Source organism: Cinclus cinclus, chromosome 17 (genome assembly GCF_963662255.1).
Source record: "Cinclus cinclus chromosome 17, bCinCin1.1, whole genome shotgun sequence".
In the NCBI taxonomy this organism is placed as follows: domain Eukaryota; kingdom Metazoa; phylum Chordata; class Aves; order Passeriformes; family Cinclidae; genus Cinclus; species Cinclus cinclus.
Genome location: NC_085062.1, coordinates 3,274,594 through 3,293,687, shown reverse-complemented (window position 1 = coordinate 3,293,687; position 19,094 = coordinate 3,274,594). Strand labels below are relative to the sequence as shown.

The window sequence follows — 19,094 nt, the reverse complement described above, 5'->3', positions numbered from 1 at the left end:
TCATAACTGTGTAGGGTCAGAGCTTTTGGAGTAACTCATGGACTGGAGGGGAAATCTTTCCAGGTTCAAAATTCCAAGTTACTTTCTCTAAACTCCAGATATTTGAGGAATGATTCATTAGTTCCTTCAAGCTTGGCAGCAGCAGCTGGACAGCAAGTATGAAACAGGTATTTCAGAAATGCTGTTCAGGCAGAGATTTCAAACAGTGCTTGAGCTGAGTTTGTATTCCTCTCAGGAAGGTGAAGTTACTACATTATAGTGGTCTTTGGAATGTATTTTCCATTTAGCTTTTCTACAGAAGGATTTTCTGATTTATTTTAATCATTTTACCTTTTCTTCATGGTATGGGAATTTGGTTTCGATTTTTTTTTTTAATGACTGCCACAGGGGTTGCAGTGATGGTCCCTGTGAGATTTTTCAGTAGTTACCTGTTCTACAAACTCCTTTTAGAATATTTATTCTCTGTCTTTCAGTGTAACTGTTTATATGTATTTTGCAAAGCAACTCTGTGCTCAGCACAATTAACAAATCAAGTGGTCTCTCTTTCATCTTAGAAATGCATTGGCATTGCAAGGCCTCTTCCAACAGTATTTAGTCTATTAATGGTGTTAACTAAGTTAAATTAATCTTTTTGATTTGAAGTGTTTTGATGAACTAGGAAAAGGTGAACTTAATTATCTTAGAGGTCTTTTCCAAGCCAAACTATGCTGTGGTTCCACTGGTGCTCCTAAATTCTTGTGACTACAGGGTTAAGTAGAGTGAGCTGAGGATTTTCTCCGTATTCTTATTTAATTTAGTTTTTTTTGGAATACTATTTGTTGAAAGTAGTCTTGAAAGGAACGTTGGACAGCTGCTTTCTTTTTATGATAGGAGTTCCTTTTTTGACAGTTGGAAGATATTCTGCTTTTGTAATTTTGTAATTATGTGGCTACATTTCATTTATTTTTAATATCAGCCTGCCAACAAAATTCATCTCTATTATCACATAGCACATTAGTAGGATTTATTTACTTAAAACAATGGTTCCCAACTTGTTGCTTGATCCATGCAATATTTAGAGGTCTTTAAAAGGTTAATAAGGATATCCCTAATCAGTTACAATTCATGTTGTGTGTAGTTATATATTTCCAATAATGGCACAAGTGCAAAGCCTGTGCTTAAAATCTCTTTTTATGCTCAGTTTTGTTACTGGTAGAACACTTCAGTGGAATGTATTATCAGAGGTTTTCTGGACCTTTCCTCAGGTTCCTGACAGGATATTTTGGGACACAGTAATATTTTTGCCTGTTGGTTATAAGGATCCTTTCTCAGGAGAGCTGAGACAAATTCAAGGGAGGAGAGAACAAATTGAGACAAGCAGTGAGCTGCTGCCTTTTATGAGAACTGAAATGAGATCATTGACATCTGGAGCCTGTTAAGATAGGTTGCAGTGTGTAATACTTCAAATCACTTGATGCAAATTTCTGTATTCAGTGAGCTCCATTAGGCAGTGCTCTCCAAAGGCCCTGTCCCAAAGACCCAAAGTTACATTTTAACTCTTTCAGTGAGGCAGTCACTTACCAAAAAGCATTGCCTATAATCTTAGCTTTTATTTTGTCTGAATTAAGCTACAATTTCAGTGACTCTGAAACCAGGACATGAGGGATTGTGTTTCTCCTGCCCTAGTTGAGGGCCTGCGTGTTGAGAAAAGCAAATGACACAGCAAATATATAACCCATGACTGTGGAGAGCAAGATTAAACTGTGAATGAGTACCCTGAGCCAAGAAATGCAGTGGTAGAACATTCTAACTTTCTGTTGAGCAGAGGCTTGTTAACCATCTATTAATAAATAATTAACTGAAGCTGGCAAAGTCTAATTTGGGTGGTAATGTAGTGTGTGCTTTCTCTTGCTATACCTGTCCTTGCAGCTGTGGTGGTGCTGGAATGATCTTTGGGGGCCAAAAAAGAGGTGATGTATGGAGAAGAATGGCAGAGTGCTGGGGAGCAGTTCCAGCTGCTTAAGGAGGATTCCCCTGGGCCCAACTTTCCATTAGTTTGGTCCTTGGCACTGACTGTGAACTAAAGAGAACTGACCATGATGCTTCTCCTGTTCCTGTATTTGTACCAATCCCTTCTCCATCTTGAGCAGATTTTCTGTTTCGTGGATTTTGATGGGTTGGGGAAAGCAAGGGAGGTGAGCATGGAGATTGTGGAATTGGAGAGGAGGGAATAAGGCCTGCAGCCTGAGGAAGGGAGCCCGTTTGTAAGAAAGGATAGAAGGCTTTTCAGGCCCTTGGTGTGCAAGGTAAAAGTGCAGTTTTAGAAGATTTCTAAAAGGAATGATAAGGAAATATGATGCAGAGTCATAACTCTGCAGGCAGGTGGATGACAAACTTCCAACAACCCTAGAAAAAAAGGTTCAGAAATCTTCCCAGTGCTTCATCATTTTCATGGAGCAAAACTTAAATTGTAGGCAAACACAATTACTTCCAAGATGGTAATTTATGCTTTTTAAAGTATAACATTGTTGCAGACTTAGAAAATGCCTTGAATTTCACGTGGCAGGTCTTGAAATAGCATGAAGAATGTTTCGCTTTGGTGTTTAGGTTCACAAAGCAGTGAATTGATTTTTAGGCACGCTGATTAATAATTCATGACACAGGAGGGATAAATCTTAGACTGGTACATAAAGCCAGGATTGGTTTATTCTCCTTAGCTCTCCTTGCTGCAGCAGAGCTGTCTCTCCTGACAGGTTTGTTTTACCTTTACCTGGGTGCTGAGTTCCCCAGCTTTCTGTCCTGACAGGTGCCAGAGTGCTGAGTAAAGGGCAGGACTGAGACCTGCTTTGTAGTTCTTGTTTGACATGTTCTGAGCTAACAGTTGAGCAAACTCTGCGTGCCCGTTTCCTTTTCCCCTTCAGGTTTTTGTTTAGGTGTGTGCTGCTGCTGTTTAAGTGGTGTAGCTGCTCTGGCAGTGCCTCATCTAAAAGTCAGCACAAAGCCAAGCTGTGTTCACACAGAGCAGTCGATTCCTTTCAAGAGGGGGGGAGAGCCTTGAAGTTCGGCTTTGAATTCGCGATCGAGGTAAAAAAAAATGCAGATTTTTCATTAGAGATGAAAAAGCCTTCCTGAAGCTTTTGTAATCAGAAAGAAGATGCCTCCTGTGGCAAATCACAGTTCCCTGAAAAGCTTCGAGCTGGCTTCCAAGCTCTATCCTAGCAACGTTGGGAAGAGTCCCTCCTCTTAGCTGGGGCACTGCTGGGGACTGCGAGCCAGCGTATCTTGTGATCTGAGGTCACCGAGAGCTGAGGTGGCTCTTGGCTTTTCAGTTGTCATCATGTAACTCGAAAACAATTTAAGCTTTTCAGTTCCAATCTCTCAGAAACTTTACTCCCTTTATCCTGAAATTCCTGGCTGTCTTGATTTCTCTTGCTGTTATTACTCTAGTCTCAAGTTGGCTTTGCTGGGTTGTTGCAACACTGGAAAAATATGACTGAAAACAGTTGTGTGTGCACAGCAGTTAAATCTATGTGTAATGTTAGCCATGCTGTTAAGGGCTTTGTTTTTCTTTCTTAAAATAGCCTTTTAGTTGAAATCTCAAGAAAAAAAAAATGCAGAATTCAGCAGAGTGAGTTCTTTTGATGATTTAGGTTTTAATAGGAAGTGGCCTTCAAAAGATGAGGAGTTGGAAATGCTGCTGGTTGCTACTAGAAGGCATTTTTTATAATGCATTTTATGCACAAATTGTGTATATACAGAAATCCCTTCTGCAGGATTTAACACTGATCTTTGCTCGTGTCTTTTTTATATACAGGTCTATTCCAGAGTTGAAAAAGTTTGAACAATATATTTTCTCCATGTTTGGAAAAAGATAGTTGTTACAGAGGAGGAGGGATAACCACTGGTAGTGCAAAAAGATGAGTATGTTAAAACCAAGTGGACTTAAAGCTCCTTCAAAGACCATCAAGCACGGGAGTGCATTGCTGAAAACACCTGCCCCTATTGCTGCTGGTAAGGAGTAGTTAAATGTCTTAATTATCCCCTTATTCATCTTCTGATACAAGAAGTACCCTGCATGCTGTAGTATACACTGTTTTTACTCTTTACACCAATGTATTTTTGCTTGTGTTTTTTGATTTTTAAAAATTATATGTAGCACTTACAAAAAATCTAAAGGTTACTAATTGGAGATCAAGCAGTTTTCCTCAAAGAAACCTTGTCATGATAAAAATGCTTTGGGAGTTTTTGAAGTCAGAACCATGATTTTTACAAGGTTTTTACCAAAACTTTCATTAAATGCATTCAGTGTCTCTGTCCTTAGATTTTGAATTCTTTTTTCCAGAGATTGCAGTGTTCACACAGGAAAATTAGGAGTTGTGATCTCCTAATTAGGGACATTATTACATTGAAACGAAATAATGATGCTCTTTGGATTGTTAGTATATTTGATTCCCGTTGTTTCTCATTGTGCTTTGATTCCAGCCCCAGCAGAAAAAGCAGCTCCCAGTGAGAAGACCTCAAGCACAGCCCCTGCAGATGCACACGAGGAGTTTGTGGATGATTTCAGAGTCGGGGAACGAGTTTGGGTCAATGGAAACAAACCCGGCTTCATCCAATTCCTGGGGGAAACGCAGTTTGCCCCGGGGCAGTGGGCAGGGATTGTCCTGGATGAGCCCATCGGGAAGAACGATGGCTCCGTGGCTGGAGTTCGCTATTTCCAGTGTGAACCCCTGAGGGGAATATTCACAAGGCCATCCAAACTGACCAGGAAAGTGGTGACAGAGGATGAAGCAAACGGTACCCAGACAGCTCATGCTTCCAGAGCCACGTCCCCAACATCCACATCAGCTGCTAGTGCAGTGTCCTCCTCTGCTGCACTCCCCCCTTCAGGAATTCCACAGAAAACCCCCCTTGCTGCTAAGGAACATGCAACTCCTTCTCAGATTAGCAATCTTTCCAAAACTGCCAGTGAATCTATATCAAACCTCTCCGAGGCTGGATCATTAAAGAAAGGAGAAAGGGAGCTCAAAATTGGAGATCGAGTGCTGGTAAGATTTCCCTGTCTGCTTGTGATTGATTAATTGAAACTTCTGCTAATATTCAAAACTTTTCTGCTGTTTCCTTGGTCAAGAGAATGTAAATTTATGCTCTAGCTTTCTTTGTCTAGTGTCTTCTGTAAACGAGCTCTTTGCATGCTGTGGGAATATCTTGACCGTACCATGATAAAATGGTTATTTTGGCAGGTTTTAATCTGTTATGTTTTGCCACTGCTTAAAACACAACATTGTGTTTAACAACATACTTGTAGCTTATCTCTGTATCTTTAAGAGCTCCAGTCATGCTAAGTAAAAGCCAAACGTGTGAGATTTCCATGCAGGTTTTCTGCCCTGTCCAGGGCTGTGTCTTTAGAAAGCAAATAGTTCAATAATTGATTGTTCCTGAGTGGTGATGGGCAGGAACAGAAGCAGTCTCATCATGCCACTGACCAGCCAGGAATTACATGTGCTTTTGGGGATGTGCCACATTACTTGGCAGCCCTTCCTAAATTCAGGCCCCTAAATGCTTCTGCCAGTGTATCCCTCACCTTTTTAAAAGGGAGTTGCTCAGTTAGTTTTACCATTAAAAAAAAAAAAATCATTAGAAAACTGGTGGTAGGTTGTGTATATTATATTCTGAATTTAAAGATTATTTATGTTTTCATATGTAACTGGAATGGTCCTTGTATGCCCACCAGATCTATAATCACTGTAACAGAGACCTGATTCTAGTTTTGATTTACTGAAGTGAATCACTGAGGAGAAGATTTGTCTCACTCTGATTTTGATACAATCTTTTCTTATTTATGATAAAATTTTTGATTTTCCATTAGGCAGATGTGAGTGTTCTGGCATAGAAACATTTCTGGTGTTACTGTAAGGACATCAAATACAAAAAAATCCACTTGATTTTATTGTTTGTCTTGCATTGCCCCACCAGGTAATAATTCTGCAGTGAAGATAGATTGTTATTTTAATTAAATTTATTGTATTTTTGGAGGAAGAATTTGCCTTCTCTTTCTGTTTAAGAAGAGCTTAAAACACAAGGACCAATTTGAAGAAGGAAGCAAAGGTGAAGTGAGGGCAGGGGTTGGCTGACAGCTGGATTTGGGCTGAGATGTGTTTTCTTGGAGTGCCAATGGAAACAAAGATTTGTGGTTTATCCCTGGCTATTTCTGTCAGAGACTGAGCCCTGTTGTCCTCCAAACAACACCAGGGCTTTAACCACTTGTTTGCCTTTTCCTCAGGGACCTTTGTGAGCCTATCTGGGATGTCCCTTTTGGGTGGGAGAATTCTCTGGTGCTGTGAAGGCATCGCTGTGCCTTCCCTGTGTCTAATTAGTGCAAATTGCAGAAGCAGCATATCCTAAGTGCCATAGTTTGATAATAATAATAATAATAATAGTAATAAGGTCCCAAATTGTTAAGTAGGACAAGTTGAACTTAATATTTCATCTTCTCTACTACCTCTGTTTGCCTTAAGTCTTCCTCGTGAGTCATCAAATTGTAGTTTGAGGTTTTGGGGTAATTCCTAGCACAGTATGTTGGTGATGCATAACTATAATTTCTATACCAGTATAAGATGCTCAGGAATGTGAATGTTAAAGGGACAGGGTCCTTGTTTACTCTTTTTTAATCCTTTGGGATCCCATGCTAATTATTTGTAGTAGATCCCACACTCTGCTGTCATGTCTAATAATAATTCAGATGTAAATACCTTGAGTGGCCAGGTTCGTTCAGATAATACTAAGATTGGGTGAATAATTGATTCATCTGTTAATATATTTTTCCCTGACACTGAACTGTAGAGTTGAGATGTCACTGAGTAATTCTGGGAGCTCTCCTCAGAGCCTCCAACCAACACCAGTTGCTGGGAAAGGCCTGCCTGTCACTTTGTGTCACTTGCTCAGCCATTCCTGCTCCATCAGAGGGACATTTCCACCTGGCCTGCTGCATGCACATCTCTTATGTTTTATTTATGCTCACAGCAGTCCCTTTTCAGTAATATGTTGCACAAGAGGATGAAAGGCTGTGTGGAAGTTGCCAGTCCCACCTCAGCACAAAATTTCCCCTCGAAGTGCCAGTGTGGTGTCACAGCCACGTGATGTGTTCCAGTCTGACCACACCATTGCAGGGCTGGAGGGGCTCAGTGCTGCAACATCCATCACTTCTTGCAGCTTGGACCAACTGCTGTGAGTCTTTTGTGAAGGTTTTTTGGTGCTTATGGACATGTGGGGAAAAGAACTGCTGGGAATTACAGTGTGAGAACAGGGAGCCTCCAGCAGCCTAGAACTGCAGTTCAAAACAATGAATTCATGATAGACAAAGCTCATTTGGGAGTCCTGTTAAAACAGCTGATTGGAAAATGATGTCCTAAAGGGCAGATTCATAGATGGGTAAGGCACAGCTCATCAGCCAAGATTACATTCCAGAATGGACATCAGATGGCCTCAACTTGATTGATCTCAGGGTGTGATCTCAGGATGTGGAGTGTTACACTGAAGTATTTCAGTCGGTTCATTTTTTTCACTCTGACTTGGATTCTGAAATGTCCTGCATGGGAGTTACCTTGAGTGGATCAATTAAATTACTTTAAGTTTCTTTTATTGGTGGTAACTGGCTGGTTTTGGATGACTTCAACAAAAAAAACCCACAAAAATCTTACAGTTCTTTTCGTCTGCCCAGTCTGGATTAACAAGGAACGAGAGGCTGTTCAGCCAGCCTTTACTAACTCATATCTCAACTTTCTGTGTTACACAGATGCAAATTGGGCACAAGTTTGAACCTGAAATGTTGGGTTCAGTTTCAGGCTTTCCCAGCAGCTCAGCTTTGTTGGAACATTCTCCTGTTCCTGCAGAGATGTTAATACTGCTCCTCTCCAGGAGAAGAAGCTGTCACTCCTCACATTTGCTTCTGCATTGTCCCAGCCAAGTGCTGCCTCAGTGGTGCTAGGATGAGGTGGTTTGATTAAATAAAGGCTGTTAGGAGCAAAGAAGTCTTGAGGAGGTGGTTAAAGCTCCATTTATGGCCTGTACTGTTTTGTGTGGAGAGAAAAGATGTGTTAGGCTTTTCTTCTTATTCCTTTGATCTCTGGTGGTTTCACCAGTCTTTTGTACACTTTCAGTTAGAATTACCAAATTCTGCACAGTGTTAGAGTCCTCCCAAACTTCTGCAGGAGAACTTGTATCTTCAAAATATAAAGGGTTAGTAATAAAGGAAGTTTCCAATGAATATATCCCGGATTTATTTGGTTATGAAGACAGGTACCCTATATGATCTCCCCTTAATTCAGATAACATTAGGAAAAATAATGGTCATGTACAGATTTGGAACACTTATTCAGAGTTAAAGAAAAGAAATTCCAGAGAAATGGAAGGAAGAAATTCTCCAGAGGGTGAAAAAAGAACAGAGACAAGAGAAAACAAATTCTACTGCAAAAACCAAGCAGAGCTGTGAGGTGCTCACCTGTGTATTCTCAAAACCAGGCTTGCTCAGAGCATCTCATGTGAGGTTGTGCTGAACACTACTATAGATACAAAGATAAAAAGAGGCAAAACAAGCAGCCTTGCTTTTTCAGGGGGCAGAAAAACCTCTTTTCCCAAAAGACCTTGGATATTAAAAAAGACACTGACATCAAAACAGACAGTGCTTCAAGGTATTGGATATGTCAGCTGTGGGTGCCTGCAGAAAAACACAACAATCAGCTATAACCTTTCCTGGTTTTTCCCCTCAATTTGAAGAAGACATTTCCAGGCCATTAAATTGAGTTGTAAACATCAGAAAAATAAGTCATGGTAGACATCAATGCCCTTAAGGGAAATATAATAATTGTGGGAAAATTCCCATTGTCCTGTTGTCTTAGAAGTTCTCTTTCTTGAGATTGCAGAGGAGTCAAAGCAAATCAAAGTGAGTGAATACACAAGTATTCACTGAAGTATTACAGCCCTAAATGGATGATCTAGTGGAAAAGGACCTTTAGATTTCTGTAGTTTACTCCTCAAAGATGATTAATTGAAACAGTGCCCTGTCCTCTGCTGTCTTGGGACTCTCTGATAATAAATCTGTCTCCCTCAAATCGCAGTGTATCTGAGCCATATTCAGCAAGCTTGTGTTCAGTTTTCCTTTCACTAACAAGAAACCAACAATACCTCGTGATAGCATTTGGAAATGTTGAAAATATAGGTAGATAAGTTAGATATCTCAAAGAATTATGGTTTATTATGTGTAATTCACTATTCAGCTTTTTGTTTGGTACACTGATCTTTTACTGAATAAAAATAGGGCTAAGCCAAAGAAGAGTTATTAATGCAAAGAGTAATTCAAACTGCTCTGTGTTGGGCATAATTTCCATTCCTAGCATATGATGTATGTTCTGGAATCTGGATGTGATTTAACAGTCAGAACATTAACTCTGGACAGCCTCATCTTGTATTTGGAGATTCTGTAACACAGGAAAAATGATGTGGAAATCTGCACTTTCTCCAACTGCCCTCATCCAGCCTTTCCAGGGTTAACGACATAGTGCCAGAACTGCAGTTGATTTTTCTGCTGAAAATCAGGCTCCAGCTTCAGCATTTGAATCTGCTCTGAATAAGAATTCCTGTGCAAGAACTGCCAGTGGAAGTGCTGTTCTCAGATGGGGAAAGAACAACAGAAAACCAACTGAGAAAACAAATTACTTTCAGGCTCAGCCACTTTGGGTTTCCTGTTTGAGTTGTGGCCAGAGAACCTGTTTGCCCTGGTGCTGCACACTTAGGATTTCTTAAGAGCCCATGCAAAGTTGATTTTAAAAACAAACAAACAACCCCCCCTGAACTACCCAACCAAAACAAAGCCAACTTGTTAATAAGAGAGAGGAATCTGCTTTATGTGACAACTGTTGCCCATACCAAAAGTTGTAGCAGCTTTGACAGCGTTGCTGGCTTTTCCCTGAAGGGGCCAGATGCTGTATTTTAAATAAATAAATAAAAATCTTATCAACCTAAGGGGCCTTAGCCTTCTCAAGGGATTAAAGTGCTTTCATTCATTTAACCAGTTACAGCTTCATCACAGTCTGCCAAATCTGCTGCTTCTGGGGCTGAGCTGTAAAGCTGGAACTCTGTCCATATGTTCACAAAAAGATGCAAATTCAATTTACAGGCATGTGCTGATGTGGCCTTTTTGCCAAGTTCTTCCTGTGCAGGAGTGACATCTCATTTCTCTTTATTTCCTGTTTTACAGAGCTGGCTGTAAGTTACTCTGTGCTTTCATGTTTCTTCCCAAGGTCTTTGGTGCTGGAACAGGCAGGGGCTGATAGGAGATTATTGTCAGATTTGTTTCCACCCATGTAACCTATCTGCAAGTAAACATGATGTAGGGCTGTCAACTGATTACATTCCAGGGCTCTGAAGAGAAACTTCACGTGTGGAGAGGAGTTTCTGCCTTTAGCATTGTCATTGTGGTGTTTTAAGGTTTTTCTTTTTCTTTCAAAAGAAAAGATTTTGCAACTTTTTGAAACGCACACTTCTGAGCTTAGTCTGTTTAAAAGTCTGTGATTGTATTTAACTGTTATAAAAACAAATACTCATTGGTGGTGTTACAGGTAAAACAGTGCAAAAATATCTGGCACAATGCATGCAAGGATGGAAAAGGAAGAAAAATTTGGAAGTTGGGAACATGTGAGTGGTTTGTGCTCTCCTGGGGCTCTTCTCTCGAGCCTCCTCCATCAAATGTGACAGTTTTAACTGCTCAGTCACACTTCTGCTTTATCCTTGAGCTGAGGTGACTGTGAGATATTTTCATGGCTTTGTCATGTTAAGTCGAGGATGAAAGTAGTTCTTATATTTATGTATGTCTACTTAGGCACAGTATTTTGGATATTGTAATGTATGATGTAGATTAGTTTGCTAAGTGGCTGCTACAGCATGGACTCCTGAGGGATAAGGGATATCCAAAGGCTTTGCCTTCAATTCATCATCTGGGTGTTTTTCCCTGTGCAAACCTCTGCTTTCTTTTAATGTTACTTTGAAGCATTTTTCAGGCCATGGCATTACCTATCTGCTCACAAGTAAGGTGTTAAATTTATCTTAGAGCAAGGCAGGAGTCCTGTTTGAGTCACTCTGTTTTGGCAACTCCTTATTTAACTTCTAATTGCCTGTGAGTTCCTGGGCTGTAATGGCAGGGACTGGTGACTCCCCACATGCTTTGGTAGTAGTTAATTGCTTTTTGGTGTGTGGATTCCCTGGCTCCCTTCCCCTCTCCCTTCCCAAGGGGGAATATCCAGGAACACGTTGTCCTCAGTAATTTCAACACAGGATGGGAGAAAGAACAGTTTACTGACTTATTTTAGTTTTGTTTGTTTGTTTGTTTCTTTGTTTTTTGTGGTGGTGATGAATTCACATGTGGCTTTTGTAGTATGGAATAGCTGTTAGGGATTTTTTTTTTGGTTTGTTTCCTTTGAGTTGGATGAATGAATTGAACCTCAATAACATGTCAGTTTTAGTTACTAAACTGTTTTCTCTGGAAGTGAAGGATTGTGTGGTAGCACAGTGTGTATCTTATTGCACATGAGGTTTTTTGCCCACTTCGGCCTTGGTTTTGAACTTTCAAGTCAACTGCAACCAAATTGGGTAGAAGTGGAGAGGTTTCAAAGCAAATTCTTCCAAGTTCCATGGAAACAGCCCAGTAGAAGGTGGAGACTCTGCCCACCAGTTCTGGAAAAGCTGCAATTTGCCTTCACAGAACTTTGCACATCACAAAATCCACATGATCAAGGCTTGTCTGAATCCTGTTCCCATCAGTGGAAACAGCAGAAGTCACTCTTGCATTTTTAGATAGTGAAGTCACTCACACATAATATCCAAAGCCACAGAAAAACTGCCATCATTAATCCTGCTACTCCCAGAATTGCTGGGTTGAAAAACATGAATTATGGAGGTCAGTTTAAACTCTGGGAGGTGTTCTAGCACTGTTCCAGTTCTGCTTGATCCAGTGTTGGATGTTGTATAGGTATTTTTAAAAGGAAGTAAAGCAAACACCTCATATCTGTCTGATCTCAGCAAAAAAGGCAAAAACTGACAGAGAAGCAAATGCTGACAAACTAAAATATGGCATCTTGGCAAACACTTGCTTCCTTCCTTAAAACTCTGGATTTAATGGAGAGGATGCCATTATGGAGTTATGTGGTGGGATTATTATTATTATTATTGTTATTATTATTTTAAAATCCTGAATACTATCTAACAGTCTAGCTTCAGAATTAGCACTTGACTTCATCGACTGATTTAAAAACTCTGTATATTTACATCCATAGTTATTTGAAAATGCCATTGGAATTCAGCAGGAATTCAGCTAGAAGATGACTCAAGCAAGAGAAAGTATCTTGCAATAAAGGATTTTAAGACCTTAAGCTGCTAATGTTAATGAAAGGGAAAAATTGAGGTGTCTTGCATAAAACCTGTGTGCTACCTGCATGGTGGATGCTGCAGAGCTCTGTAATCTTCCAGAACAAAGCGTATGAGAGCCAGTGGCCAGAGGCCACAGACAAATTTGGTTTATTTGAAATTTAAATATGTTTGAACAATGGAGTGATTAAGTATGAAAACAGCCTGTCAGTGGCAGCATCAGCTCTGCTCCAAAAAAATCCCAACAGAAATGAGCTCAGTACAGTTACAGGGTTAATTACAGATGGAAGTGGGTGAAATGTAAAGACCTGTTCTGTGAGAACCAGAGGAGATGAGCACTTTGTCCCCTCTGGCCTTGAAGGGGTGAACAAATCAATTAAACACAATTTCTCTTGCCAGCTAGAACCAGTTCTGCTAAATTTGGGGAAACAAGAGGAGGATGATTCTGATTAGAACCTGATTAGTGGATCCCAGGTGTTTCAAAGGCTCTGTGTGCCTGGATGGGTTTTGCTTTTCCAAGTGCTGCACTGTGGTGCTGAATTGTCCTGAAAATGCAGAAATATCCAAGTGATGCTGTCAGGAGTCACCCCAAGCTGGTGCTCAGGCAGAAGGGGACACAGAGCTGTTGTTTTTTCACCTTTTACCTCCTCTGGGCAGCTTTGAATAAATTATATTGTTACACTGACAGCGTTCAGACCCTGCCTGTCCTCTTTTCCACCAGCGCTGCTCAAATCACACTCTCATTTTTTGCACCATTTCTCTTTAACCTCTATGGATTACAATGGTTTATTTGTTTCCTGCTTCTCCTTATCTTTGGAAGTGTGGCTCCACAAAGGTTCTCACAAGGTCTGATGTTCATCCCCCTGCCCTTTCACCAGGAGGTTTTTAAGCACTTCAGGTTTCCAAACCCATTTTGCTATTTCACTTTACCTGGCAGCAAATTAATGTAATAAATAAATAAATAAATAAATAAATGTATAACTGGATAAATAGAATTTAATCTCTTTTTGCATGTGTTTGACATAACTCTAGTGAGTTCCAAACAAAATTCCTCACCTCACCGTGACCTGTAGTCTAACCTAGATTCTCTGGAGTATTACAGCTTTGTGTTTTACAGCTTGATTCTATTGAGTGTGGGAACTGACTGAGAAGAGGTCTGGCAGTTCTTTTCTCTATCCATTATTTAGTGACCTGCCTTAGCATGAAAGAAGGTCATGGAAAACTGTCTTTGTGGTAGTTGTGCTCTAGTTTTTCATAGAACTTTCAGAAACCTTTTAATATTTGTTTCCCCTGTTCCTTTTAGAAACTGATGGTTTTTATTTCAGTCCTTCATGCAGTACTGGGAAGTAGATCTGCTGGCAAATGCAGCTAGTATTGTGGTTTGGGGTTGGGTTTTTTACCTTTTCTTGCTGTAATTCTCACAATTAAAAAAATAATGATTTTTCTATAACAGATGCTGTAAGTACAGTTCTTTTTTCATATTGGTTGGAAGTTGAGTTTAATCATCTCAGGATATTTTTTCCCATTTATGGCACTATTAAGTCTGTGTGTGTACAGCAGCTTCCATCATGAAAAGCCTTTACCACACTGTCTTGTACAGCAGCACCTTACACTGTACTACCAAGGGAATCATTATTTTCTTCTCAAGGCAGGTGTTGTCACAAATTGCAGCTGGAGATAAATACACTTTTTGGGAGAGATGTCTGTGAATGATTGGATGCTTTCAGTAGTCTCAGACTTTACAAAGGAGGGCTGAACTGTCTTTAAAGCTGAAATTTAGAAAACTTCTGCTTAAAACTGAGCAAAAGTGCCCATACAGCCCATCACTGGTTCTCTGAGCATGTTACAGCCACAGGGTGCTCCAGTTCCTGCTCTTGTAAGGACACACAGAATGTGCAGAGGGAGAAATGTAGTAGCTGCTTATTCAAAGAAGCTGGACCGGGTTTGGCAAAAACCAAAAATTCTTTGGCGTTCTCCCTTGAGTCCTGTTTAAAATAACCCAGGTACCATGGTTACAAGACAGTCACTTCACTGCCTCTCCCGGGAATCTCGTGTGGAGCAGCCCCATCTGCTCTGGGATAGGAATTGCTGCATTTGCTGGCTCCCCCCAGGCCGTGGGTCAGGGCACTGCAGGGGCTGGAGCAGCTCCAGGGGGCTCTGGGCACTGCCACATTCCTCCAGGCTGTCTCTCCCAGGTTGTGCTTTAAATATGGTCTCTCCAAAATCATCTCTTCCCATTTTTTACGTAAACGTGGAAGATGAGCAGGGCCGAGATATGAAACAGCAAAGGAAGAATGTTCATTGTGCACCCGAGTTTAATCTGTGTTATCCTGGAGCCAGCATTACTTCTCTAGAGGTTGATATGCAGTGTGAGTTGGAGGGAACAGATTGCAGCAGGTTTTCCTGTCCTTGGAAATCCTTGCATGGAGTTATCCTGTTCCACCACGGTGCTTCAGACACCTCTTACCTCACTTACCCCTCTCACCTTCCTATGGAAAGGTGGTGGGTGACTGTGTTTAGGTAATTAATTTGGGGTTGTTTAAAAAAATCACCATGGGCGCTAACACGCGCCACGAAACAGGAAAAAAATTCCATTGCCTGGCTCAAGGGTTCTGGAAAAGGAACTTGAGGAATTTCTCTGTGTAACCCCAAACCTGAGTATTGTCTTTGAAGGGATGCTCCCTATCCAGGCCATTGTTCTAATTTTCCTGTCTAATTTCTTAAATGGGTTTATAGAGCTTCTTTTAGTTTAACTCTCTTTTTTTCAGGTAGAAAACACAATAACGTTGAATGGGGAAACAGCTTCTAACCAGAACTAACCAGTCTTTTCACCTAAAGATAGGTTCCAGGTTTATTTGTGAATAAAAATTGCCAAACAAAACAAGACAAACCTTAAAAGGACAAAAAACCTTAACCAACTTGCTAGAAAAAGAATAAAGGAGTAGAACTTGCAACTTAGTATGGACTGATAGTGCAGTTAAAACTTACTTTTATGTTTGTACTTAAGAGATGTACCCTCTAGAAAAAGTAGCCAATGTCTGAGGGTGAATAACATATCTCATAGTTTAAGGGGTAGTTCTTGCCAGGGATTACTTTATCAGTGTTGTATATTCCCTCCTCACCACTGGGCCAGAGATCTGGATTCTCTGTAACTCTTTGGATGGTTCCAATTCTTTTTTTCTAAGCCAGTCCTAGTGCTTGTTTGTGTGTTCTCTGCCAAGAGCACCAAAGGTTCTATGAGTTACTATATTAGGCTGAGTCATGATAACTGTAAACTTTGTGTGTTTTTATTCCATGGAGAGTAATAATTTGCTACAGTGCCACTTAAAGCAGGATCTGAAGGTGACCTGCAGTTGTTCCAGAATTGCTTCTAATGGCAGAAAAGGGGCTGCCACCTTAAGAGATGTCTCTGCCACCTTTCTAACTTAAATAATATCAAAACAGGTTCATTATTCCTCCTGTTTTTCTGAGGTTTGTGTGGATTTGGATTATTTTTCCTTATCAGCTGAAGCCTTATCTTGCCACTGGGGCTAGAAGCTGGAGCACAAATGTGAGAGGCAGCTCCTGGCACTGACTTGGGATTTTGTGGACATATAAAGTCCTTGATTCCTCACAGGTGACCTGGTGACTGAGCTCTTTCCAGCTGGAATGGTGTGAATTCTCTCATGTGCTGTGATCATGCACCTAAATTTACAGCATTCTAATAATCCTGGGAAGTTCCCCCAAGAAATAGAATATCTGCTGTAAAAAAATATATGAAGTGCTAATTTACTTTTTAGTTTATAAAAAGGAGAATTACAGTCTTTAATAGGAGGTTTCATTCAAGCTCTCTGCCAAGGCCTCACAATATTCCTGGTTGTGCTGGAAAACACAAGTGGACATTTTCAAGCCATTGGTGCATTTTCCATATGGAATTCTGTGAATCTCTTGAAGAGGTTTCCATCTCTATGTCCCTGTTTTCACAATGCAGGATGCAGGCTGAACAGATTTGCACAAATCTAGGGCACAACATATTGTCTTCCTGAACTGCAGGAATCCTGTGGCTCTTCCTGGCAAGTGTCAGCCACACAACACCTTTTCCTTCTTCACTTAATTTAATTCTTCCATCCCCTGGGCGTTAGGAAAAGCTGTAGCTCACAGACATTGCAAATAATTGGAATGGCTGTAAATATTTAATATTGTAAGTTTGAAAGCCACTGCTTTCTAGGCTTTCATTTAGGAGTGTTTAGGTTGGATTTTTTTATTCTTGGAAGTGAAGAAAAGATAAAATGATTCTTCCCTCCCAGGGATTCAAATAGCTGGTTGTATCTACAGTTTTGCCAAGTGCTCTGTATCATGTTTTATATCAGTTCTTTTAAATACAAGAGGTCTGTACTGTGTAGTTTTATCTGAATTATTCCTTAGAGAAAATACGACAGGATTTTTTTCTCACTTCATTTCCTTTATTTTTCCTCACAGAATTAGAATAAGAAATAAACAGACCTTAGGCATCCTTATCTGCTGGCAGAAATTTATGTGAAACTCTAGCACAAATCTATTGCATTCAGAACATTGGTTATACTGTGTCTTTTTAAATATATTTTTGGTTGTGAAGATCAGTATTTGTTCAACATTAAAACAATCTCACAGACAAAAAAAATACGTAGCTTGAAATAAGAACTGCTTATGTTATTCCTGTGCTTTGTGAACATAATTATGCCAAAATCTTCTTCACTGAATTTGGTGTTTTATTTTGGAAATGCATTAAATGCAGGTGTGTGTCTTATTGCTTTAGGTTGGAGGAACTAAAGCTGGAGTCGTGCGTTTTTTGGGAGAAACTGACTTTGCAAAAGGAGAATGGTGTGGAGTAGAGCTGGATGAACCCCTGGGGAAGAACGATGGAGCTGTTGCTGGCACGAGGTCAGTCCGTCCCCACATTTTACTTTATGAGATTTTTCTCTGTGTTCTCTCTTTTGGGTTTTTATATCTTCATGAAATTTTCAATTGTGGGGGGAGGGAGGCTCTAAACCTGTCTTGTGGAGAGGGTTGGTGTGCAATGGTTTGAATTCTCTAATGCCAACACTTCTCTCACATTCGTGGGATGAGCTGATCTCTCCTCCCATGTGAGTTTTATTCATAGACTGGTAATGGAAAACAACAATTTCCTTCTTTTGAATGCCTGTTTCTGAGCTTGGAAGGAATGCTCAGTTAAGAAAATCTGGATATCCAGTAGTTGTACTTAAGGGAAATCTTCCCTTAGGAGCTTCCAGCTCCTGTTCCAACAGTTTTCTCCTAGCAGAGACTGGGAGCAGTGTAGCTTCCTCCAGTAAGTCACAGTCAGAAGACATTAATTCACATCACATATACCTTTCATTCTCATTTGCCATAAGGAATAACCTTTTACCTCATTAAAAAGAGGTTTTACAAGGATTGTCTCACCTTAACATAGGTGATCACAGCTTAAAATTATAGGTGGCTTTTGTCTGTATTTAACCAAAGGTATATGTTCTGGATCATCAAATATGCATAAATGGTATGTATGTAATAAAATATAAAACTACTTGATTTAATTAAAATCTGATTTCTATTTTTAACTCTCAGCCATCACATCTGTTGGCAGCTCAGAGGAACGTGATGAAGGGAACAGCTATAAAACTGAATGGAATTTTTTAGGCACTAGAGCTGTAGTGTTAACTCCGAATTTCTGCAGTCTGATCATGCTGATACGATCTGAAGATATGATCATACTGTTCCAGCCTCTCAAATCCCCTTTTCCAAATCTGGTGTTAAAACGGAATTGCAGTCCAACGTGGATGAGCTCCCTGTCCTTTCACACTTGTGTACTCCCGGTCTAGAATTCTCCATGAACCCGTGCACGTGAGAAGAAGTTCACTGTGCTTGCTTTTCCCTTGGAAGGTATTTCCAGTGCCAGCCCAAGTACGGCCTGTTCGCCCCGGTGCACAAGGTGACCAAGATCGGCTTCCCCTCCACCACCCCGGCCAAAGCCAAGCCCGCTGTTCGCAAGGTGCTGCCCACGCCCACGGCCCTGAAGCGCAGCCCCAGCGCCTCCTCCCTGAGCTCGCTGAGCTCCGTGGCCTCCTCCGTAAGCAGCAAGCCCAGCCGCACAGGACTCGTAAGCTGCTTTTTTTCCTTCGCATGCTTCCCCTCGGCAGCTCCACCCCGCCCGAGCTCGGCTGGCGGAGCCGAGCCTGGAGCAGATCGTGGGCAGAGCGCTGTTTCACGGTGATCTTCTTCATTCAAAGCATGCACGAAGGAAGGAAATCTTAGCTAGCCCTGGAGAGCAGCTGGATGTTTGAATATTTAATTCAGGCTAACAGAGTGATTGCAGTAAGAAAGGGGCTTAGGACACATGCAAGTTTCTCTGGCTGCAGTCTCCATTTAATTCATTTTCTGAGGATCTGGCCTGCACTGAAGCTTCCAGAGATCACACTCGTTTTATTTAAGCAGGAAGCTTCACGTTGGCTAAAATGTTGCAAATTTCCTCTTCGTTGTTCGAAGATGAGTCAGCTGAGAAATGCAGCGGGAGCAATTTCCAAGTCTCTGCTGACGAGAAGCCTCTTTCTTTTCTTTTAGGTTTGGTTTTAATCCTGTGAATTCATTAAGGCTGAGTGTTGCCAAGTGCAGTGGCTCAGGTGAAATCTAACACAGTACTAATTCCACCTAATACACTTACTATGGATTCTTTTGAAGTTGCTCTG

At 40.8% G+C, this 19,094-nt stretch overlaps 1 protein-coding gene across 1 annotated transcript in view; it reads left to right on the top strand.

Moving 5' to 3' along the window:
• Positions 1 to 3,868: 3,868 nt before the first annotated feature.
• Positions 3,869 to 19,094, top strand: part of CLIP1 (CAP-Gly domain containing linker protein 1) — a 49,540-nt gene continuing 34,314 nt past the window's right edge. The window contains 4 exon segments of the mRNA XM_062504093.1: positions 3,869 to 3,990; positions 4,462 to 5,027; positions 17,171 to 17,295; positions 18,292 to 18,508. Coding sequence (XP_062360077.1) covers positions 3,897 to 3,990; positions 4,462 to 5,027; positions 17,171 to 17,295; positions 18,292 to 18,508 — 1,002 coding nt within the window. The 5' untranslated portion in view covers positions 3,869 to 3,896.